Source organism: Aquarana catesbeiana, linkage group LG04 (genome assembly GCF_042186555.1).
Source record: "Aquarana catesbeiana isolate 2022-GZ linkage group LG04, ASM4218655v1, whole genome shotgun sequence".
Taxonomy (NCBI): Eukaryota; Metazoa; Chordata; class Amphibia; order Anura; family Ranidae; genus Aquarana; species Aquarana catesbeiana.
The window spans coordinates 45,712,761-45,739,207 of record NC_133327.1 but is presented as its reverse complement, the minus strand read 5'-3'; the positions used below and the strand labels follow the sequence as shown (position 1 = coordinate 45,739,207).

The 26,447-nt window shown below is 47.9% G+C and overlaps 1 protein-coding gene across 1 annotated transcript in view; it reads right to left on the bottom strand.

Moving 5' to 3' along the window:
* Window positions 1-24,584, bottom strand: part of TRAM2 (translocation associated membrane protein 2) — a 108,405-nt gene extending 83,821 nt beyond the window's left edge. The window contains exon 1 of the mRNA XM_073625150.1: window positions 24,390-24,584. Coding sequence (XP_073481251.1) covers window positions 24,390-24,506 — 117 coding nt within the window. The 5' untranslated portion in view covers window positions 24,507-24,584. The remainder of the gene's footprint in view (window positions 1-24,389) is intronic.
* Window positions 24,585-26,447: the final 1,863 nt, after the last annotated feature.

The window sequence follows — 26,447 nt, the reverse complement described above, 5'->3', positions numbered from 1 at the left end:
TGTCATCAGCGATTTTTGTCAGGGACGTTTTGCGGCTGGAAAAAACTCCCCCCAGAACAAGCGGGTTTTGAGAGCTGTAAAAATGCTCTAATGTACACGGGACATGGTTTAACCTCTCCTGAACGATTCAACTTGACAGCTAGAAACCGGCGTCTAAAAACGTCAGTTTAGCCGCGTTTACATACGTTTGCGTCTAGAAGCGTTTGTTTTTTTTTTGTTAAGAATAAAAAACTTCTGTAAACGCTGCTGCCACGTTTAGCAGCGTTTACAAGCTGTTACAGGCATTGGGCGTTTCAAATGCCTCTGAACATCCGTCTTAACCCATTTTTTTGCGTTCCAAAAAAAGCTTCTAAACTCAACTACCTAGAAACCACTAGAAAAGACTATAAAATGACCCTGTGTACATGTACTGATAAGATAACAGAGGAGAGTTCAGGGGCAGCTGAAAAAAATACCAAACTGCTCCTAAACGTCTGTTTACCAGCAGCCGTGTACATGAGGCCTAACTCTGATAAAAGCTTAAAAACGCTGACAAACGCGGCTATTTAGCGTTTTTGAGCCATAAGCTTTTGTGGGAGTATAGTTTTGGTTAAAAAAAAAACCAAACAAAAAAAAAAAAAAAAAACACACACACACACACACACACACACACATTCTACAGCTTTCTACAGCTGGTGTTTTTAGAACGTCCAGTGCGCATGAGGCCCTGAAAACGCAGCTTCCAGCTAGGTGCCCCTCCTCCCAACAAACACCAATCTAATCTTTCTTTCTTCGGCTGCTTTCACACTGGGGCGGTCAGGAGGTGATGGTAAAACCACCGTTTTAGCGACGCTATTCGGCCGCTAATCCCCGTTAGCCGCCGAATAAAAGGGTTAAATGCGCCTGTGTAGTGCCGCTGTGTTTTGCAGGCGCTTCGGCAGCTGTGCCCATTCATTTCAATGGCCAGGAGCGGTGGAGGAGCAGTGTATACATCGCCCGAAACATGCTGCTTGCGGGGCTTTTTCTAACGGGCTTCTCACTCGGGCTTTCACACATTGGGGATGCAGGGGAGGCATTTTTCAGGCGCTTTACAGATGCTATTTTTGCCCAAAAGCGCCTGAAAAACACCCCAGTTGGAAAGGGGTCTTCAGGGGTCTTTGGGCCGGGTTGGGTGATGTCATGGATCCTCTTCCTTCTCCAGTGGTGTGTGGCTCATTAATGCTGCAGAGTGGAACAGCACTTTCTGCTGCAAATCCATAGCATCCCCACCGCCCCCCCCAGAGAGGGCCCCATCCCCCGCCAGAGCGGCCCAGTCCCCCAGAGCGCCCCCCCCCCAGTGTAGCTCTGGCCCCCCAGATCAGCCCCGTCCCCCAGAGAGGACCAACCCCCCCCCCAGCCAGTCCCCAGAGCAGCCCTCCCCCCCCCCCCAGAGAGGACCCACCCCCCCCAGCCGGTCCCCAGAGCGGACCCGTCCCCCAGAGAGGCCCTGTCCCCCCCAGAGAGGCTCTGCCCCTATCAAAGCGCGCCCCCCCCCCCCCAGTGTGACCCCGTCCCCCAGAGAGGCCCCATCCCCCCCCAGAGCGGCCCGTCCCCCACAGCCATCCGCCAGAGAGGTCCCGTCCTCCAGAGAGGCCCCTCCCCCCCCCGCAGCCGGCCGCCAGAGCGCCCCCCCCCCCCGCAGCCAGCCGCTATTGGAACACGTTACTCACGGTCACATGCTCATATTTTATGGCCATCCATAAAATAGCTGTAACAATATGGATCCAGTAAGTAGAGAAGATAAAAATTTCATAGAAAAAATTACAACCACAAGGCAAGCCTACCGTGTCAAAGTAGGTTTTATTATAAAATATTAAGGTTTACTTGGCGTGTACTTTTGCTATATCAAAAATAAAAATTTCAACTTTTGTGAAACAAAAAAAAAAAAAATTTCAGGTTGATTTATCAAAACTAGAAATCAGGAGTGTCTAATAAGGACAATGGGATCTTTATTTGAATTTAGACGTCCCATCACAACCATCTGCAAAAACAGCCAACGTGACCTGGCATGTCCAGACGATGATGTACTCCGCTATTGCTGGTTATTAATAGTCAGTCAAGAGGCAAATATTTGCAAATTTGGGCGACACCTTCACTTCTTTAATGGAAAATTTTGTAGGCTCTGTTACAATTTACAGGAAACCCCACCTTAAATCCCCCCCCATTTGGGTAAATTCACACCTGCGGTGAATGCGGGGGCTTACCACACATTCCTGCCATCCGCCAGAAAGCTCGGTACCCACATTGTGTTGGTTTGGACTTGGAGCTGAACTCTGGCCTTCCCTTCAGTACTGCACATTTATACAGGTTCCTCTCCTGTACTGAATCCACTTACTCCAATTTCACTGCACACTGCGAGTGTCTCACATTGTACATTGGAAATAGCAGACAGATAGAACCTGCCTCATTTCCTGGATGGGGAACGTCCAGCATCATCTAGACCATGGGTGCCGTAACTTCACTGTGAGTGAGGGTCACTGTGTTGCGGCACCAAGGTCACTGCACTACCACACACTTTTCACATCTGCCTCTTGGGCCGGGGGCCTTTTGGCCGGGGCCAGAGGAATTTTTTATTCCTGGCCGAAGGGCCGGTGTTCTGTCGGATAGTGCCGGCTATCAAGAAGTGCCCGGGATGTACTGCGTATGCGCCGTACGGAACAGCACAACAGCTGATTTTACGATCAGCTGTTGTGATGGCGAGACATCGCCTGCACATAAAAGCCAATGGAAGAAATCTTTCTGTTAGATTGTGGCTCGCGCTGCCGAGGCGTGTTTATATCGGTGAGAGGCGGATTTGTACATGTTGGGTGCGGATTTTTAAAAGATGGGCACGCCCCGCAAGCATCCAGGTAAAATAGAATAAAATTTGTTTTGCAGCACTGGCCATCTTTGCAATATCCGCCCCCATCTTTGGAGCGCTGCCCATCATTTAAAAATCCGCCTCCAACATGTACAAATCCAACCCTCAGCAGGCACTCTGACAGAAAAATTTCTTCCCTCGGCTATTGTGCACAGGCGCCGTCTCACCGTCACAACAGCTGATCGTAAAATCAGCTGTGGTGCTGTTCCGTATGGCACGTGCACAGTACATCTCGGGCACTTCTCGATAGCGGGCACTATCCGATAGAACACCGGAAATTGTATTGCACAATGGTCACTTTCACTTCCTCTCTCCACTTCCACCCCCCACTTTATTTATTTATTGCCCTTTTGTTTGTACACGGTTTTGCACATGTGACAGGTAGGGTGTAGGTCCTCGGGCCTATAGTTTGCCCTCTCTCATGGAGCCCTACCTAGTATTTGGATGGGTCTGTTTCAGCAGACCCTCCAAAGAATAGGGTCTGTCTAGTTATGGCCAGATGAACCAAGTGCTGGGCGCTTGCAGGTCACTCGGCTGTGTTAGGAAAGCGAATAGTCATTTCCTTTTCTAACACTAAACCGCCTCTCCGCCAATCAGGAACTCGGGTCTGCTACCTGTCACCTGATTGGCTGAAACGACAGGCGCCACTATTGGACGCCTATCAGGAGGAGAAGATGGGAGATGAGGATGGTAGGAGACGCATGGAGAACCCCGCTCGTTGCCGTCAACCGCTGCCCCACCAAGACAGGGTAAGTGCCGGGCAGACGGCGAGCGGGCGGGGGTCACACTGAGGGCACAGTGGCTGCACCCGATGAGCACAGTGGCAGTGTTTGATGGGCACAGTGGCTGCAATTGACGATTTTTCTTCAAAATGTTTTTGCGCCCCCCCCAAAAAAAAGCACCAGCCGCCACTGGTCAGGAGCCTAACCTCCCCGGGGGATCAGGCTTAAGGTCCTTCTCTTTTTGAGGACTGTGTGTACACCGCCATTGCAGGTTTTGTGTATCACTCTTTATGTGTGAGCAATTTTTTTGGAGTGTGTTCACACGCACACCACGGGCTTAAAAAAAATAAATAAATAAATAATGGGTGCTCAACCTGTGGCCCTTCAGGTCTTGTGGAACTACAAGCCCCATGATGCAAGGCCGACAGTTACAAGCATAACTCCCAAAGGCAGAGGCATGATGGGACTTGTAATTCTGCAACACCTGGAGGGCCACAGGTTGAGCACCCATGATCTACTAGACTTTGCTCCCCAGCCTGACTGTCCCTGGTCCACCTCTTTCATTCATTGCATTTCATTTCTTTCAATCATGCAGGCCAAGCATCACATGTGAGCCGGCCAGATGTTCAATGCAGCATGGTAAATTCAACTGTATACAGAAAATTATTATTTTCAATGGCAAAAGTAGAGGGAAAAAAAAAAGCTGAATAAATTGAGTGGTCCATACGCTAATTATATATATATATATTTAAAAAAAAAAAATTGGACTTTTCCAACACATCCAAACTGCTTTCATCTTTGATTGCACAGAAAACAGGCAAACCCGGTAGAAATGATAGATGACCGATACTTGCTAGATTCAAATCTTGGTGACAACTCCAAAGCTTGAAATTTCTCCCATCAGCCCCTGGACCAGTGGTCACCAGTCCAAACCAAGAGCGAATCTCACTAGCAGGGACACAGACAGCAACAAGAAAAAAATGGGGCACTGGGTTTAGATCTAAGGCTGGACATAGACGGAGTAAATATCTTTCCTGCAACCATGGGTGTAAACCACCTCGATTTCCCCATTAGCACAATCAGCCACTGTGTTCTCCCAGCAGGGGAAGCTGTCCCCACCGGGACAACACACATTAATTATATATTAACATTAATTATTACTAGTGGCTATAACAGCTTGGGTACAATCAACCTGGCCATACATGGTTTGAATCTTGGACAGCTCCTGCTGAACCATCTATGTCTGGCTTAACCACTTGCCTACAGGGCACTTACACCCCCTTCCTGCCCAGGCCAATTTTCAGCGCTGTCACACTGTGAATAATAATTGCGTGGTCATGCAACACTACCCAAATTACATTTTTATCTTTTTTTTCACACGCAAACAGAGCTCTCTTTTGGTGGTATTTAATCATCACTGGGTTTTTTATTTTTTGCTAAATAAACGAAAAAAAAAACAAACAAAAACAAAAAACAAACAACTTTTGTTTAGCTTGTTATAAAATTTTGCAAAACAGTTAATTTTTCTCCTTCACTAGGGTCCTTTCACACTGGGGCGGGCGGTGGCGTCTAAGCGCCGCTATTGTAAGCGTCGGTATGCGGCCGAGAAATGGTTAAAAACCACCGCAAAGCGCCTCTGCAGAGGCGCTTTGCCGGCGGTATAGCCGCGCCATCCCATTGATTTCAATGGGCAGGAGCGGTATACACTCCGCTCCTTAACCGCTCCGAAGATGCTGCTGGCAGGACTTTTTTTACCGTCCTGCCAGCGCATCGCTCCAGTGTGAAAGCCGCGGCACTTTCAGGTCGGTTTGCAGGCGCTATTATTAGCGCAATAGCGCCTGTAAACCGCCCCAGTGTGAAAGGACCCTAAAGGGCATTGATGAGGCACTCATGGGCTGCACTAATAAGGCGGCACTGACGGGCACAGATTGGCAGCACTGGCGGGAACTGTTGGGACTGCATTGATAATCAGGACACTGATTATTAGTGTGCATGTCCCTTTTAGACCCCTTTCACACTGGAGGCGTTTTTCAGGCATTTTAGCGCTAGAAATAGCGCCTAAAAAACGCCTCTCCTGCCACCCCAATATGAAAGCCAGAGTTCTTTCACACTGGGACGGTGTTCTTGCAGGACGTTAGAAAAAGTCCTGCAAGCAGTGTCTTTGGGGCGGTGGAGGAGCTGTGTATCGTCCGCTCCTCCACCACCCCTGCCCATTGAAATGAAGGGGCAGCGCTGCCGTAGCGCCTGCAAAACGCTTCGGCAACGGCCTTTTTAACCCTTTCTTCGGCCGCTAGCGGAGGTTAAAAGCACGCTGCTAAAACTACAGTAAAGCGCTGCTTTACCGCTAATGCGGCCCACTATCAGTGTGAAAGGGATCTTAGAGAAGCTGGTTATCGGCTCTCTTCTCCAGCTTCTGTTTAGATCCACAATCAGCTGCGATTGAACACAGCTGATCCCGTGGTAAAGAGCCCATCAGTGTTCAATCGCAATGATCAGCTGTGTTCAATGCCAATGCCTCAATCTGTGATCAGCAGTGTCCTCTGCCGCCCGCACCCTGCAAGCGGGCACGCTGTCACATGATGGCATCCCAGAACTAGCCGGCCACGCCGCAGCCATCATTTGGTTATAGTGAGGTTGGCAAGTGGTTAAGGGTCACTGAAATGGTCACTAGACACACCAGGTTATTGCCAAAAACAGAGATTTGATTTCAAATATATATTTGTACGACAATTTAAAACAGTTTATTGTTTTTACTGTTCCAACGGCTGTTTTTTTTTTGAACATGTGACCGGCAGTGGAGGACTAGAAGCTCCTCCTACTTATGTTTCCATGCAGACAGGCTGGGAAAGATCTGAATCATGTGACGGCTGGATATCGATTAAGAAAAAAGGGACTTAGAGGTGTTTTTTTTAATTAAAATAAATTACAGTGCCATCGTCCACATACAGAAATGGAAGGGGCCATGTAAATAAAACAGTGTGTGATTAGTATCACTTCATCTTTTTCTGTACGATGCATTCCATCCTTTTATAATTTTCTGACCTTTTATAATGGCTCTTCACCCTCAAAATGAACTTCCTCTGGTCTGCTTCCTCTTTCCATCCCCTTACACAATTGCATTTTTTTTTTTTTATTAGAAAAAAATATATGTTTCATTTCTTTACAACCTCCTTTACATGGGAAGCCAGAGGGAAGTAAAAATAGGTGGTTGAGCCGTAGTTTTGCCAACTGCCCAGCCACATGTTAACATGACCTGTGGCCATATTAGCACACGCAGCCGTGGTAACATTGCAGCCAAATTAATACAACAAGATGTGTTTGGCAGACAGTACTGCCACCAAACATGATAGATAGACTGCAACTGGGAGCCAAACCGTATTCCCATTCAAAAATCCCTGGGTGCAAAAACATGCATTCAAGAAGCCGAGCTATCACCTCCTGAACGCCCGACAGCGGCTGCTCTACTGCTCTCTGAAAAGCAATCCACTGTAAATCCTTTTTAAAGAGGGCATCGCTTGTGTAACAAAGCCCCAACGTTGCAGATTTAGAATTTTTCACCTACAGTTGGCCACCCGCTGCATCCCAGGAGACAGGGATTCAGTGAGGCACTAAATACTGGGCAATTTTGTAGTATATGGGACCTGGCACAGACCCATGACATGTCTGCCCATGATCTCCCTAACCATGAGTTTCAAGATGGCAGCGCCAAAGGGCAAGGAGTACAAAGACCAAGCTTTTTTTTAATTATTATTATTATATGGAAATTATTAAAAATGTTAAAATATATTTTTACCTAGGTAGGGTGAAGTTCCTCTTTTGTGCTGGTTCACACTGGTACGATTTCTGATGCAACTTGAGTCGCACAGAAATCGCATTTATTTTCACATCAATTTAACCCTATGCAGTGCGATTTTGATAAAGGTTCCAGTGCAATTTGGCTCCACAGAATATGCTAACCACATCAAAGCCACGGTACATAATCACACTGAAAAAGCACATACCATCCCACCATTTTCCCACTCCTCTCACCTTCCTCTTTTAGTGCTGGGTCACACCAGTGCGATGCAGGAACCAGTGCGATTTCAGTGCCGGTTCCCGCATCATATAGAACTCGCAGGCAGTTCACACAGCCCTACGCGAACCGCTGCGGGTGTCAATAGAAAGCTAATGACACCCCCCAGATCGGATCGCATATCACAGTGCGACCTGTGAATTTGGACAGGAATCGGATCGCATGTGATCCGGTTCTGGTGTGGACAAAAAAAAAAAAAAAAAAGGGAAAGGGTCCTGCACAATTTTGGTCTGAATGCGATGCGAATTCAGCCATTCAAACTGTATGGCTGAACTCGCATCACACATATATTGCATGTGATCTGCACAGCGGTGCAGTGCGAATCACATGTGATGTCTGACATTTCATTAAGTAGGCCATACATGGTCAAATTTTGAACGAATTTTCTTTTCAAAATCAGAAAGTTTGTTTTTTTTGTGATCCGATGATGTCACCATTGATTTCCGAAATTCGGCCGACCAAGCCTTCAATTTCACCTGTTTCACGTTGCTACAGAAAAGAATTTTCGTGGGCGGGAATCTTCTTTTCTCTCCGTAAATTTTCTTTTCTTATTACATTTCTCGCATCATTGATTAGAAAATCGTTTTTTTTCAAAAAATTTCCAAAATGTCCGATTCCTCAAATTTGATTGCCGCACGAAAATCGGCCGTTGTTGCAGCCCACTAATGGTGCGAAATTCGTACGAAAATTTTTTCATATGATTTTCAAAAGAAAATTCTTTTGAAATTCTTTCGAAGTTCGAACCGTGTATGGCTGGCATTAGTGTGAAACGGCACTTACAGTCAAAATGTTATTTATATTTTTATAAACATCCCCGCTCTTGTATTCTTGCCTAGGTGAGAAAGACGTATGCAGTACCTGTGGCCTCGTGGTATAACCATGTCACACATCCCTGGAGGCCCGTGATAGTCTAACTGCACATGCACCACACGCATCATCGGGGTCGGACACCTCCAAATGATGCACCGTGGGAACATGCATGCCATCATAGGGCTGACTGCAAGAACCTGGAAAAGACAGCTGGTCTCCTGATGAGGTCACAGAAGATTGTGGCCGGAGACCCGGTGTGCTACAGCAGCTCCCCACAGAACACTTGAATGCTGGGCATGTGCGTATGTGTTTGTGGACAACCCACATACAGTTCACAAATTCTTCATTAAAGTGGAACTTTAGTCAGAAAATTAAGTTCTGCTAGATTACTTCAGGCTGGCCCCTTTTGCAGGTATATCTATGTAAAACATTAAAAAATAATTGCCTATACTGTTTAAAATCCAGTAATACATTTTCACCCTGGTCTGCACATGCTCAGTTGCTCTCCATTTTTAGGCACCACTGAGTTTGTAGAGGTCGATTTGCTGACAGCCCTTAAAGTGGAGTTCCACCCACTTTTACAACTCTTCAGCACCCCTCACTAAACTGTGCAATGTAAACAAATTGGATATTTTTAAATTTTTTTTCTTGGCACCTGCTGTATTCATTTTTTCACTTCCTCCTCCCTTGCCGTGGCCCATCGCATCATTTCCTGTTTGCAATGCCTTCTGGGAAGGGGCGGAAACTTCCTCTGACACTGCCGTTGCTATGGAAACCTGACCTGAAACCTATTACACTGCTTGTGCTGCACTGAGCATGTGCGAGATCTGCAAGGATGAGATCCAGGAAGAAATACAGTCTGGCTTCAGATGCCCACACTTAAGATGGCCACGGCCTGCTGTAAGTTTATAAAATAACAAACTACTGCTATAAACTAACAAAACAGACCTTAGTTTACAGAATAACTTTACTAGAATACATTAAGCTTGTGTATTATAGGGGTATTTTTATTTAAAAAGTATAATTTCGGCCAGGACATTACTTTAAGCAGAATTAAACCCTCCTATCCTTTACAGCCAAGGAAGCTGCTTCTGTTTGATCTGCAACTGCCATGGTGCTGCACATGTGATCAGTTATGACACTAGCCGTTTGACAGTTTGGTTGAGGAAACAAGCAAATGTGACAGTTAGCAATCCCGGCATTCCAGGAATGTAACTTTTTTAAAACCATTAAGTCGATTGGGTTTAGTTCCGCTTTAGGATTGACTTCTGCTCAGGGGGCTCTGGGCTTCAGCAAAATGGCAGCCTCCAGCAAGAACAAACAGGAACAATGCTGGAGGAAATTTAAAGCACACACTAATTTTGGTAGCATAATTATTCATGTGAAATGTATGTTCCTTGCTAAAGAACTTTATTGATCAAGTTGTTATGGTTAAAGTTCCACGTTAAAGGGCTGTACAGAGCAGGACATGGGAGCACTAATCTGTAAAGGGGCACTAATGGCAGTGATCTCCAGCAACTTCATATAAAGAAGTCCCCAGTTTCTAACTGCAGCATGTCCATAATCTGCTTTCAGTAGCACTAGTATTGTGTGGTCCTTTATTTCAGGGGCTGTACTTGGGACCCCCTATATATGGCATAGATGTTTATTTGTGGTTTGAGGCCCCCCTAGACCACCACTGGCATGAAACCACTTCGGTGACCGCAGTACTGAGGTCACTCCCACACCTCGGCCCACATGCTTGTTTATTAAAACTGACCTCCAGATAATCTCTGCTTCCAGGGAATTGTGAGGTTATAGTCTGTCCAGGAGGACAAGACAAGTTCACAAAGTGTGCTATGAGCCAGTCAGGAAAGAACTATTACCTGCAAGCAAGAATTATAACATTGCTCCATCCAGGCCTCACCAGACCTCATTTACCTGCTGACAGAATAAACTGCCTATGCAGGAAAGGGGTGTCTATATGTTCAAACGAACTGTGCAGCTCTGACTAAAGTTGAATAATGCTCTTGCTATAGGTGTAGGCCATTTACATCCAGTACCTCCCGAAGCCTGACTGGAATGCTCCGAGGACATTGCTATGTGAGACCTCCTCACATGCTCCCTTTCTTCCCTGATGAAGTAGCTCTGAGCTCAGTATTTGAGGGCTCACTCCTGTGATGGTGGAGGTGAGCGGTAACGACTAGGCCTCACTTAGCAACGTCCTGGAGAGTATTCCAGTTGGGCTTTAGTATTCCAGTTGGGCTTTTTAAAGGGTTCACTTTTTAGCAAAAACTGCCTATGCAGATAAGGGGCATCTACAGATGCCCCTTATCTGCATAGGCAGTTTTTGCTAAAAAGTGAACCCTTTAAAAAAGGAGAAGTTCACCTTTACAAAAGAAATAACTAAAATGCACATCTTTTTGCAGGTAAAAAAATGTGCAATTATTATTATCAATAATGCAGGATTTATATATACTGTATTATTTATTGGAAGCCTGCAAAACATTGCACCCACAAACAGATTGGTCACGTGACGTATGCATAAATTATCGCATGCGGTGAAAAAAAAAAAACAAAAAAAAAAAAAAAAGAAGAAAAGGGAAAGAAGATTATGTGGTATTTACTGCAAAATTACATATGTGGCGGTAAATATCACCAAAATACCATGCGGTAACAGAGAGTGAAAAATCATTTTTCAAAGTATTGCTATCAGTCGAACGTACCGATATTACCTATATTGCTTCAAGGGGTTGATGCATGGAAGCTGCAGGCATCACCCTGGTACCGTTCTTTAGAAATGATGATCAGTTTTCTTGTAACAACCACCGATGTGGCTAAGCAGCCGCTTGGCCGTTATAACAAGCAGCGGGAGGGCCTTCCTCCGCTCCGCCCGAGTCTACGGTCCCACCGGGAGGCCCAATCGATCAGCCGGCATGTCTGCCAGCTGGCTGGAGACTCCAACAAAGCCGCAATCGGCTTTGATCAGGTCTCGAATCTAGTGATTCAGAAGCGGTGTCATGACATCACTTCCTGTTTACTTGAGCCTTAAAAAGGTGCCACATTTTAAAAAATTGAAAGTGTTCAAAAACGCAGATCTTGGCATTCTGAATACTTTCAAAGAAGGGGTTTGGGGTTATAGACCCCAGATCCATCCCTAAAAAAAAAAAACCTGTCACAAGGAATTACAAATAAATACTAAAGCGCTTAAGGATTATAAAGTATAGATACGTGCAAATATACAGTGTATGTATGGTTGGTGGATACGTGCAAATATACAGTGTATGTATGGTTGGTGGATACGTGCAGATATACAGTGTATGTATGGTTGGTGGATACGTGCAAATATACAGTGTATGTATAGTTGGTGGTAAAGTGCAAAGTGATTGTAAATATCTGTGTTACTCCCCTATTCACATGTGCTTCCACCTACACCCTCTATTTAAATAAAATTAGATACTAAGGTAAAGTGAATCAAATAAAATCCACATAAAAAAAATTCACCTAAAAAAATCCACCTATATATAAAAAAATCCCTTGTGTGTAAAAGCTGCACCTTTGGTAAGTGCTCCGATATCACTTGTTAAAAATTATACATATAAGGTTAAAGGTGCGCTTACATGCTCTAAAATCTCGTGTTGAGTTGTTAGTGTTTAGAATAAAAAATAATAGGCGAGTAAATTATAACTTACTAAAAAATAAATATATACATATACTTTAAATTGCTTAATTAATGGCAAATATAGATCCACGGAACAATCTTGCAGTGTTCTTAAAACATGACAAGTCCGCTTGCTGGGTATGCATATAGGTATGGGGTGCAATCAGCTGCAACTGCATACCCAGCAAGCGGACTTGTCATGTTTTAAGAACACTGCAAGATTGTTCCGTGGATCTATATTTGCCATTAATTAAGCAATTTAAAGTATATATTTATTTTTTAGTACGTTATAATTTACTCACCTATTATTTTTTATTCTAAACGCTAACAACTCAACACGAGATTTTAGAGCATGTAAGCGCACCTATAACCTGTCACAAGGAGGTTTACATTCCTTGTGTCAGCAATAAAAGTGATAAAAAAAAAAAGAAAAAGAAAAAAAAGAAATATTGAAAAAAAGGACAGTGAAAAAAAAAAAAAAAAGAAGAAACAAACCACACAAACTTTAAATGTACAGAATATCGGCACCTGATATCAGCTATCGGCCTGAAAGGCAGCTGAAAAATAGGTTTTGGCCCTGAAAAAATAAATAAATGAATAAAAATTATTGGTCGACTCCTAGTAAAAAACATGCAATATTTATCACCAGGGTTTTGCTGGTGGTATAGCAATGCGGTATTTGTCAGAAACAGTGTGGGGGTCCACTCCCCCCCCATAGCTGGTTGCCAAGGAGCGGGCCAGGAAGCCAGCTGCCGTGTCCTTAACAACGGATGACTCATCATCAGCTGTCAGCGTTTGAGACGTTGGGTCTACTTTGGGGGGACATTTTTTAAATAAAGGAATTGACAAAAACACTGTTTAATTTATTTTTGACACTTTTTCTGGTGAAGGAATATCCCTACTCATTCACATGAGGGGGGGGGGGGGGCGTCCCCTTATACCCCCCCACACCAAAGCACCCCCTCCCATGTTGAGGGCATGTGGCCTGGTATGGTTCGGGGGGTGGGGAAGCTTGCTTGTCCCCCTCCCATTCCTAACCTGCCGGGCTGAATGCACGGATAAGGGTCTGGTATGGATTTTTTAATATAATTTTTAATTGCCGGCATGTTTTCTTCACATTTAGATATCAGTGGGTAACCCGCTGACAGCTGATGAGTCGTCTGTTAAGGACATGGCGGCTGGCTTCCCGGCCCGCTCCTTAGCAATCAGCTCAATACGGCAAAGTACTGCATGAAAATATGCGGCAATTACCGCATTATTGAAACTTTACCGCACAATTCTTAGTGAATTGCACTTTCAAAACTGATTTAACCCAAGAACTATTTTACTGCATTTTATTTGCTGTCATTTAACATTTCGTGAATTGACCCCAAACTCACAGCTCCTACGGCCGTGAGCTTTGCATTGATTTTTTTTTTTTTTTTTACAGCTGGAAAAATCGTTTTTTAGGTAAGAGCGATCCTTTTTATAGGGCTCTGAAGAGGACACCCATCTATAAAAAACATGTCAAAAATAATCAGGAGATGCAGCAATATGGGTGGCTGCAATTATACTTCACTAAGAAATTCAGCTTGGTGCAGCTCCTAACCGCTTTAGGAGCTTCACCTGATATCTCTGAAAGGGGGTCCCTAACGTACACCTCACGTATGACACATGAATACCGACATTGGTCCAGACTGGACCAACAGAACCAAGCAAAAATGTCCACACCTAAACTTCATCTTTAAATACATATCAAGTACAACGTCACTACGGTAGGGAACTATCCATAGTCCGCTACACCCAAAAAAGTGCAATGCCTCCAACTTGCTAGGAATGACCCAACATCCTACACCAGACAACAGTCTCACTGGTGGTTGTGAGAAGACAATTTTTACAAACAAGGTGTAATATTGGTTCCTTAAACGGTCATCTTTGTGGCACCCCTTCCCCGGCCGTTGATCCAGCAGTACACTCTCCCTAAACTTAACATGACAATACCTCCTGCTCCATGAATGCAGCCTCTGTGTGCCGAGACGGGTATACAGCAGACACAAAGAGGCAGAAGCTGACTCATGAACTTCTCTGGAAATCAAGAAATTCCAACCTGCACAAAGCTTGTGTGTCTGCTGCTGGGGCAATCACTCCAGTGCCATCTAATGATGTCTGACCTGAAGCGGAGGCGATACAGCTCAGATTCACTGAATGCCTAGCCCTTTGTAGAGATGGTCACCTTGCACATTCAAGGTAAAGTGCAATTGCAATGAGCACACCACCTACCTCCCAACCATCCTGGCCAACCCTCCACTCACCTTGCCGCTCCTTTCTTCAGATACCAGTCAAGGGAGCCATGATGTAACTCCGCCAGTCATACCACAGTGCTTGGACTTAGTAACTGGCTGCAAGGCCGGAGCACTGTCACAGGGGAGGAGACCTCTTTAAAAAGGTCAGAGGATGCAGATCTAAACCTCAAAATAGCTGTGTATTCACACACTAGGGCACACAATGGTGACCCCACTACCTTTATGCCAAGTATTCTTGTCCTAACCAGAGGGTTCGAACAGCTATGGTCGGAGTGAAGGTTTCGGGAGGCCAAAACATGGGTCTCAAGTAGGTGATCACTGCTATAAAATCTTCCTTATCATCATCAAGGAGAAGAGATAGATAGGCAATACAATGCCCTCAAACAGTAGACACCTGAAAGCCTTCAGGACGAGTCCTTTCAGTCGAAGGCAACAAGGGCCCACTTTCCATAGAGATACGTGGAAATGTATGCAAACCTCGCATGATGCAAAGTACAGCAGCACACTGTTACACACAGCTGTTTGCATCGTGGTAGGATACACTTAAAAAAAAAAAAAAAAAAAAAATATATATGTTTTAAAAATTGTGCAAGTCCAGTTTTCAAAGTGTTGCTCTGCAATGACAGCCCATTCAAATCAGCACTGTATTGAAGACAATAGTCTTAGCAGTTTGCAATGACGTGAAATGTCCACAAAGCTCTTGGTATCCACATACCATGCAATCTTCTGGCAAGGATTGGGGACAAATGACAAAGCTTGGGAACTGCATTTTTTCTCCCCCCCCCCCCCGAATCATAGGAAACAAAGTGTGATCCAATTTGCTTTCCAGGGACGAAAAAAAACCTCCCAACCACAAATAAAATTACTGTTCAGAGCTCCCAATACGCTCACTTCCGGCATGGTTAGTTTTTTTTTAGCAGAGAACAATACACTATTGGAAGGTTCCCATCACAACAGCCTGCTCCTAATTAAAATCCTGGACCCTATCCCAACCTGGATGACATTTATTTTATATTGTGTATTAAACAATTGCTTTTTTTTTTTTTTTTTTTTTTTTTACCATAAAATACTGTTTTTACCCTCTTCATGTCAGTACTATTGATCTGCTCCAATCTTTCAGTCATTTTCTGGATGTTGTACCTCCTAGAAGACCTAGAACCCCCACTAGCAGCCGAATAAAGGGTTAAATTCACCTGTGTATGGCCGCTGCCGAATCGCTTTGCAGGCGCTTCAGCAGCGGTGCCCATTCATTTCAATGGCCAGGAGCGGTGGAGGAGCGGTGTATACACCGCTCCAAAGATGCTGCTTGCAGGACTTTATTTTAAGTCCTGCCAGCGCAGCGTCCCAATGTGAAAGCACTTGGGCTTTCACACTGGGACTGCAGGAGAGGTGTTTTTTTAGGTGCTTTACAGGTGCTATATTTAACCCAAAAGCACCTGAAAAACACCCCAGTGTGAAAGGGGTCTAACAGGACGGGTTCCATCCCCTTGTCAGCACTCTAGCAGCAGTTGCGGAAGGATCGATAACCACCGAGCCTGAGCAGCATACACACATTTCCTAGGTCCCTGCCACAGAGCACAGCGCTGTCAGGTAGGACAGAAGACCTGATTTTTCTCTGCCGCAGTTAGATAATACTTACTGGTCTTGCCCCGTTCCAGGGGTTCTCAAGATGTGCATAAAATAGAAGATAAATCAGTTCTTAGTGCCAGAAGAACATTAGGGAGATAACCTGCTCAAAGGCCCCTTACTACACTATCCCTCACAATTAGCCCAACCTGACGCTAACCTTCACCGTAGTCTCAGCCCAAATTTATTCCTCTCCACAAGCCCAATGCCAACCCCGACACCATCCTTTCCCATGATTTCAATGCCAGCCTTGACACAATCCTTCCCAGTAACCCCAACCCTGACACTATCCCCAACTCTACCCCACCCCCATAGCCCTGACTCTATTCCCTCCCCCATAGCCCCAACTCTTTTCTCCCTCCCCCCAAATAGCCCCGACTCTATCCCCCCCCCCATAGCCCCGACTCTATTCCCCCCCCCCCCAATAGCCCCGACTCTATTCCCCCCCCCCCCAATAGCCCCGACTCTATTCCCCCCCCCCCAATAGCCCCGACTCTATTCCCTCCCCCCCCCATAGCCCCGACTCTATTCCCTCCCCCCCCCCCCCATAGCCCCGACTCTATTCCCTCCCCCCCCCATAGCCCCGACTCTATTCCCCCCCCCCATAGCCCCGACTCTATTCCCCCCCCCCCATAGCCCCGACTCTATTCCCCCCCCAATAGCCCCGACTCTATTCCCTCCCCCCCCCCCCCAATAGCCCCGACTCTATTCCCCCCCCAATAGCCCCGACTCTATTCCCCCCCCCCCCATAGCCCCGACTCTATTCCCCCCCCCCCATAGCCCCGACTCTATTCCCTCCCCCCCCCCCCATAGCCCCGACTCTATTCCCCCCCCCCCCATAGCCCCGACTCTATTCCCCCCCCCCCCCCCCCAATAGCCCCGACTCTATTCCCTCCCCCCCCCCAATAGCCCCGACTCTATTCCCCCCCCCCCCCCAATAGCCCCGACTCTATTCCCCCCCCCCCCAATAGCCCCGACTCTAATCCCTCCCCCCCCCCCAATAGCCCCGACTCTAATCCCTCCCCCCCCCCCAATAGCCCCGACTCTATTCCCCCCCCCCCCAATAGCCCCGACTCTATTCCCCCCCCCCCCAATAGCCCCGACTCTATTCCCCCCCCCCCCAATAGCCCCGACTCTATTCCCCCCCCCCCAATAGCCCCGACTCTATTCCCCCCCCCCCCAATAGCCCCGACTCTATTCCCTCCCCCCCCCAATAGCCCCGACTCTATTCCCTCCCCCCCCCAATAGCCCCGACTCTATTCCCTCCCCCCCCCAATAGCCCCGACTCTATTCCCCCCCCCCCCAATAGCCCCGACTCTATTCCCTCCCCCCCAATAGCCCCGACTCTATTCCCCCCCCCCAATAGCCCCGACTCTATTCCCCCCCCCCCCAATAGCCCCGACTCTATTCCCTCCCCCCCCCAATAGCCCCGACTCTATTCCCTCCCCCCCCAATAGCCCCGACTCTATTCCCTCCCCCCCCCAATAGCCCCGACTCTATTCCCTCCCCCCCCCAATAGCCCCGACTCTATTCCCTCCCCCCCCCCAATAGCCCCGACTCTATTCCCTCCCCCCCCCAATAGCCCCGACTCTATTCCCTCCCCCCCCAATAGCCCCGACTCTATTCCCCCCCCATAGCCCTGACTCTATTCCCTCCCCCCCCATAGCCCCGACTCTATTCCCCCCCCCCAATAGCCCCGACTCTATTCCCCCCCCCCCAATAGCCCCGACTCTATTCCCCCCCCCCCCCCCCCAATAGCCCCGACTCTATTCCCTCCCCCCCCCAATAGCCCTGACTCTATTCCCCCCCCCCCCCCCCAATAGCCCCGACTCTATTCCCCCCCCCCATAGCCCCGACTCTATTCCCCCCCCCCCCCAATAGCCCCGACTCTATTCCCCCCCCCCCCCCATAGCCCCGACTCTATTCCCTCCCCCCCAATAGCCCCGACTCTATTCCCCCCCCAATAGCCCCGACTCTATTCCCTCCCCCCCCCAATAGCCCCGACTCTATTCCCTCCCCCCCCAATAGCCCCGACTCTATTCCCCCCCCATAGCCCTGACTCTATTCCCTCCCCCCCCATAGCCCCGACTCTATTCCCCCCCCCCCCCAATAGCCCCGACTCTATTCCCCCCCCCCCCCCAATAGCCCCGACTCTATTCCCCCCCCCCAATAGCCCCGACTCTATTCCCCCCCCCCCCCCCCAATAGCCCCGACTCTATTCCCCCCCCCCCAATAGCCCCGACTCTATTCCCCCCCCCCCAATAGCCCCGACTCTATTCCCCCCCCCCCAATAGCCCCGACTCTATTCCCTCCCCCCCAATAGCCCCGACTCTATTCCCTCCCCCCCAATAGCCCCGACTCTATTCCCTCCCCCCCAATAGCCCCGACTCTATTCCCCCCCCAATAGCCCCGACTCTATTCCCTCCCCCCCCCAATAGCCCCGACTCTATTCCCCCCCCCCCCAATAGCCCCGACTCTATTCCCCCCCCCCCAATAGCCCCGACTCTATTCCCTCCCCCCCAATAGCCCCGACTCTATTCCCTCCCCCCCAATAGCCCCGACTCTATTCCCCCCCCAATAGCCCCGACTCTATTCCCTCCCCCCCCCAATAGCCCCGACTCTATTCCCCCCCCCCAATAGCCCCGACTCTATTTCCTCCCCCCCCCAATAGCCCCGACTCTATTCCCTCCCCCCCCCCAATAGCCCCGACTCTATTCCCTCCCCCCCCAATAGCCCCGACTCTATTCCCTCCCCCCCCAATAGCCCCGACTCTATTCCCTCCCCCCCCCAATAGCCCCGACTCTATTCCCTCCCCCCCAATAGCCCCGACTCTATTCCCTCCCCCCCCAATAGCCCCGACTCTATTCCCTCCCCCCCCCCAATAGCCCCGACTCTATTCCCCCCCCCATAGCCCTGACTCTATTCCCTCCCCCCCCATAGCCCCGACTCTATTCCCCCCCCCCCAATAGCCCCGACTCTATTCCCCCCCCCCCCCCCAATAGCCCCGACTCTATTCCCCCCCCCCCCCAATAGCCCCGACTCTAATCCCTCCCCCCCCCCAATAGCCCTGACTCAATTCCCCCCCCCCCAATAGCCCTGACTCTATTCCCCCCCCCCCCCCCAATAGCCCCGACTCTATTCCCTCCCCCCCCCCCCCAATAGCCCCGACTCTATTCCCTCCCCCCCCCCCCAATAGTCCCGACTCTAATCCCCCCCCCCCCAATAGCCCTGACTCTATTCCCTCCCCCCCCCAATAGCCCTGAATCTATTCCCTCCCCCCCCAATAGCCCTGACTCTATCCCCCCCCCCCCCCATAGCCCCATCCTCCATACTATCCGTCCCATTAACCCAACCCTATCACCACATAACCCCAAACTCTCACACCCGGTAACCCCAACACTATCCCCTCCTGATAACTTTGACCCAGGCTCAAACCCTCCCTGTATCCCCAACACTATCCCTCTCTCCAACTCGAACCCAGACACTAACCCTTCACACCTACCCAATAACTATCCCTCTCCATAACCTAAATTATGACACTATACCCCCCTAACCCCAACCCTATCCCGTCCTGCAATACCCACCCCGACGCTATTCCTCTCCTTAAACCCTTAACTCCGACAACCATCCCTCCCTGTTACCCCAACACTGACACTAACCATCCCAGAAACCCTCATACCAATCCTCCTCACACGACTAGCAAAGCTAAAATTTACTTATATAAACAGCAGTAAAGCGCAGAACTTTTTTTTTTAGCATCCCCATGGGCTCCCTTGGAGTCTAGTGCCCCAGGTAGCTGCCGGTTGTGCCACTATCATAATCTGCCCCTGCCTACCTGCAAGCTCCACATCACTTCTCTTCAGAACACCAACACTTATCCTTCCTGAAACCCCCTGATTGCATAACCACCTCTCCTGTGCCAAAAAAATGCCCAAGCATCAGGGTGCACTGATTTACGGAGAAAAAGATGTAGCCAAAGGGAGTCCAAGATGGTCACATCCTTTTTGCAAACGCATTTACACCTGGCCTGCTTTACTGTAAATTGTATAAATGTTTGATGGCATGCAAGAATAAGCATTCATTCTCTTCCGATTTAGAGGAACTGCAATGCCCAAAGTCCCCATCATTCAGAGTCTGCAGCCCTTCCATGAATGAAGAGACAAGGCTTCTTGCTTGCCTCTGATCTACAGAGTCCTAGATACTCTGCATGCCTACAATGACATTCTGATTGGCATACCTTGCCGATGTCTACTGTGCTGGGGAATAATCTGGGATGGCATAGGGACAATACCATGATAGATGACAGCAGATGAAGGGTCCAGAAAGCCCATTACACAGAACCTAGGCCCAATGGAGATGAACCACTTGCTTGTCTTTGATCTACGCTGTCCTGGAGACTCGGCATGCCTACAATGCCAGTTTGATTGGCAGCCCTGGCTGTTGTCTGCTGTGCTTGAGTCTATGCTATGGTTTTATAGGAACACAACACCCTGTCTGGTAGAAGCCAGTAGATGCAAGGCCCAGGGCTAGAGTTGCCACCTCATCCCTTTAAACCCGAACATATTACTTACACAGGTTCTGTGGCTGATTAAGGTGGTAATTAAACTCACTTTTTGCCTTATCTGCATTTAATTACCCTCAGAACCTGTGTAATTCATATGTGTTCGGTTTTAAAGGGATGAGGTGGCAACCCTACCCAGGGTGCCCATCACACAGCACTGTAGCCCCTGTGGAGATGGAGACTAGGGATCAACCGATAATCGGTGGCAAATATTCACTTTTTTTGCAGTATCGGGCACAAACGTACCAGATATTACTTCAAGGGGTTTTACCGGGGTGATGCTTGCAGCTGCAGGCATCACCCTGGTACTGTTCTTTAGAGCAGACGATTAGCTTTATTGTAGTAACAACCAATGCAGCTCAGCTGTTATTACAAGCAGTGGGAGGGGATGTCGTCCCGTCCCCCCCCCCTTCCGCCGCTCTCCCCTCCCACTGGCTGGCCGAAGACCCCAACAAAAGCAGATGCCTTGTTCGGGTCTCAGATCTAGTAACCCGGAAGCGATGTCATGACACCATTTCCTGGATTACTGGCATCTTAAGGGCGCCAGTTTTAAAAAAAATAAAAAAGTATTCAAAAACACTGATCTGCACTTGAAAGTATTCAAAATGTCAAGAGGAAGGGTTTGGGGTCTTCTAGACCCCCGATCCCTCCATAAAGAGTACCTGTCACTGCCTATTACTGTCACAAGGGATGTTTACATTCCCTGTTCTAGAGACTTCACATGCCTACAATGGCATTTTTATTGACAATTCCTGGTGGTGTCTGCCGTACTGGGGTATATACCTGGGTTGCATAGTGACACAATACCCTGTCTGATAGGCTGCCTATCACACCAAGCCTTGTAGACCCTCTTGGGATGAACCACTTGCTTGCCTTTGACCTGCCCCATCCTGGTGAGTCTGCATGTCTACAATGGTCACTTATTTACCCTGGATCATGGAGCCTCTACATGCCAAATATGACATATTGATTGGCAGACCTTGCCAGTGTCTGCTGTACAATGGTCTATGCTGGGAGTTGCATAGGGACACAATCTCCTGTCAGATAGAAGGCAGCAGACAAGGGCCAGGAGATAACCCTCTGGAGATGGACCCCATGCTTTCCTTGGATCCTGGAGTCTACAATGACATATTGAGTGGCAGGCCCCACTAGTGCTTCCTGTGCCAGAATCTAATCTAGGGTTGCATAGGGACACAATCTCCTGTCAGATAGAAGGCAGCAGACAAGGGCCAGGGGGACCCTCACTTGGAGTCTTCTAGACCCTCTGGAGATGGACCCCATGCTTTCCTTGGATCCTGGAGTCTACAATGACATATTGAGTGGCAGGCCCCACTAGTGCCTCCTGTGCCAGAATCTAATCTAGGGCTGCATAGGGACACAATCTCCTGTCAGATAGAAGGTAGTAGACACAAGGGCCAGGGGGACCCTCACTTGGAGCCTTCTAGACTAGGGTTGCCACCTCATCCCTTTAAACCCGAACACATTAAATTGCACAGGTTCTGCGGCTGATTAAGGTGGTAACTGAACTCACTTGGTGCCTTATCTGTATTAAAATTAGCCTCAGAACCTGTGTAATTCATATGTGTTCGGGTTTAAAGGGATGAGGTGGCAACTCTATTCTAGACCCTCTGGGGATGGACCCCGGAGTCTACAATGACATATTGATTGGCAGACCCCACCAGTGCCAGAGTCTAATCTGGGGTTGCATAGGGACAAAATCTCCTGTCTGATAGAAGGAAGCAGACACAAGTACCGGTGGGGGGCCCCTACTTAAAGCCTTGTAGACTCTCTGGAGATGGGCCCCATATTGACATATTGAGTGGCAGGCCCCACCAGTGCCAGAGTCTAATCTAGGGTTGCATAGGGACACAATCTCCTGTCAGATAGAAGGCAGCAGACACAAGGGCTAGGGGGACCCTCACTTGGAGCCTTCTAGACTAGGGTTGCCACCTCATCCCTTTAAACCCGAACATATATTAAATTACACAGGTTCTGCGGCTGATTAAGGTGGTAACTGAAAACTCACTTGGTGCCTTATCTGTATTAAATTAGCCTCAGAACCTGTGTAATTCATATGTGTTTGGGTTTAAAAGGGATGAGGTGGCAACTCTATTCTAGACCCTCTGGAGATGGACCCTGTGCTTTCCCCGGATCCTGGGGTCTACAATGACATATTGATTAGCAGGCCCCACCAGTGCCAGAATCTAATCTGGGGTTGCATAGGGACACAATCTCCTATCTGATAGAAGGCAGCAGACACAAGTACCGGTGGGGGGCCCCTATTTGCAGCCTCGTAGACTTCTCTGGAGATGGGCCCCTGCTTGCCTCAGAACCTGCATATCTACAATGACAATTTTGATTGTCAGACCTTGCCGGGGTTGGCTGTCCTAGGGGGTTGCATAGGGACACAATCTCCTGTGTGATAGAAGGCAGAGGAAAAGAGTGCCATGTAGCCCCTCTGGAGACGAAGAGACGGACCACTTCCTTGCCTCTGATTCTGGAGTCTACAATGACATATTGACTGGCAGACCCCGACAGTGCCTCCTGTGCCAGAGTCTAATCTGGGGTTGCATAGGGACACAATCTCCTGTCTGATAGAAGGCAGCAGACACACAACCCCCCCCCCCCCCAGCCGCCGGCCATCTGAAAGTTTCTCCTGACACACAAGGCACCCAAGGGGGGGGGTACAGTCCTCGGGCCTCAGACCGGAGGAGGCTCGGCTCCATGGGGGGACATTTACTGCTCCAGTCTCAGGTCATTAAGCAAAACCACAAGCAGATGCTTCATTTTACTCCGGCTTTTTACGTGCAGTCGCCCGTCCCAGGGGGTATTTCTCATGATGCACCGCGGCGTTCTGCGATGACATTGTTGCCACATTTACAAAGCGTAAAAAAAACAACAAAAAACAAAAACAAAAACTTTGTATTCTAACAAGTCAAAACGTTAAATGCAAAAATAACGTAACAAATACAGCTGATCCCAATACGTGTGTCTGCAGCAGATGTGAACCCCGATTGTACATGTGGATAGGGAAGAGGTCAATGAGGAGTGATTGGCTGGGAGAATATATATATATATATATATATATATATATATATATATATATATATATATATATATATAATTTATTATCTCACACACACAGATTCTGTATCAGATTGGATCTCATACATAATATATAAAAGATGACTTTGTATCAGATTGGATCTCATGGAGAACTTCTAAAGATGACATTGTATCTGTAGTGATGGGTGGATAGAATGTAAATGGGTGCAGGAGACTCTTCCACCAGGCAATGTTCTTTTGCTGATCTGGCAGATCAAATCTGGCTGTGTGTGCCAAACTTCACTGATCTCTGCTTCAAAATGTGTAAATATATATATAAAAAAAAAAAAAAAAAAATCTATATTTATATAACACACACTAATATATAGATATGGGGGGGGGGGGAGTAATGAGAGTTTCTGATAGAAGAGCCCAGGGGGTGATATGCAGGGAGGAGAAGGGGGCAGCGATCATATGATAAAGCAATGGTGATCAGAGGTGCCAGGTCAGCAGAGAGATGAGAGGCAGAAGAGCTGACACTCAGTCAGGCCGGTGCTGCCCCTCCAGCAGGGGGCGGTGAGGAGCCTGGAATGCAGAGAGGAGCGGGATGGACACATCAGCAATCTACATACACGCCGCATTGTGCCGGAGGGGGGCGCCCCGTGCAGGAACAGACCCCCCCCCCCCCCCTCTCCGGAGGAGTGCAGGCTGGGGAGGGGGTGCATGGAATTTCTGCGGGGGGGGGACTCGTACCTCAAACATGAGCCCGATGAGGACGCAGATGATGAAGAAGAAGCCGATGTCCGCATGGTTGTGGATGACGAACTCCTGGCTGAAGATGGGGTAAGTTTTCCTCCTTCTGAAAGCCATCTCCGGAGAGCCGACCGATCCCCCTCCCTGTCCGCTCCACCGCTCTACCGAGCCTGGCCCCGCCCCTCTTCCCCGGGACACACACGCCTTCCCCGGGATAGACACGCCCACTTAACACGCTGCTGCCCGCCCCGCTCTGACAGCCAGACCCGCTCAGAGTCCAATCACTGATCATCACTCACACTGATCATCACTCACTGATCATCATTCACACTGATCATCACTCACTGATCATCATTCACTGATCATCATTCACTGATCATCACTCACACTGATCATCACTCACTGATCATCACTCACTGATCATCACTCACACTGATCATCACTCACACTGATCATCATTCACTGATCATCACTCACTGATCATCACTCACTGATCATCACTCACTGATCATCACTCACACTGATCATCATTCACTGATCATCACTCACTGATCATCATTCACTGATCATCACTCACTGATCATCACTCACTGATCATCACTCACTGATCATCACTCACACTGATCATCACTCACACTGATCATCATTCACTGATCATCACTCACTGATCATCACTCACTGATCATCACTCACTGATCATCACTCACACTGATCATCATTCACTGATCATCACTCACTGATCATCATTCACTGATCATCATTCACTGATCATCACTCACTGATCATCACTCACTGATCATCACTCACACTGATCATCATTCACTGATCATCACTCACACTGATCATCATTCACTGATCATCACTCACTGATCATCATTCACTGATCATCATTCACTGATCATCACTCACTGATCATCACTCACTGATCATCACTCACACTGATCATCATTCACTGATCATCACTCACTGATCATCATTCACACTGATCACCACTCACTGATCATCATTCACACTGATCATCACTCACTGATCATCATTCACACTGATCATCACTCACTGATCATCACTCACACTGATCATCATTCACTGATCATCACTCACACTGATCATCACTCACTGATCATCATTCACTGATCATCACTCACTGATCATCACTCACTGATCATCACCACTCACTGATCACCACTCACTGATCATCGCTCACTGATCATCATTCACTGACACTGATCATCACTCACTGATTATCATTCACTGATCATCACTCACTGATCATCACCACTCACTGATCATCACTCACTGATCATCACTCACACTGATCATCATTCACTGATCATCACTCACACTGATCATCACTCACACTGATCATCACTCACTGATCATCATTCACTGATCATCACTCACTGATCATCACCACTCACTGATCACCACTCACTGATCATCGCTCACTGATCATCATTCACTGACACTGATCATCACTCACTGATTATCATTCACTGATCATCACTCACTGATCATCACCACTCACTGATCATCGCTCACTGACACTGATCATCACTCACTGATCATCGCTCACTGACACTGATCATCACTCACTGATCATCGCTCACTGATCATCATTCACTGATCATCATTCTCTGACACTGATCATCACACACACTGATCATCATTCTCTGATCATCATTCTCTGACACTGATCATCACTCACTGATCATCATTCACTGATCATCACTCACTGATCATCATTCTCTGACACTGATCATCACACACACTGTTCATCACACACACTGATCATCATTCTCTGATCATCATTCTCTGACATTGATCATCACTCACTGATCCTCATTTTCTGACACTGATCATCACTCACGGATCATCATTCTCTGACACTGATCATCACTCACTGATCATCATTCTCTGACACTGATCATCATTCTCTGACACTGATCCTCATTTTCTGACACTGATCATCACTCACGGATCATCATTCTCTGACACTGATCATCACTCACTGATCATCATTCTCTGATCATCATTCTCTGACACTGATCATCACACACA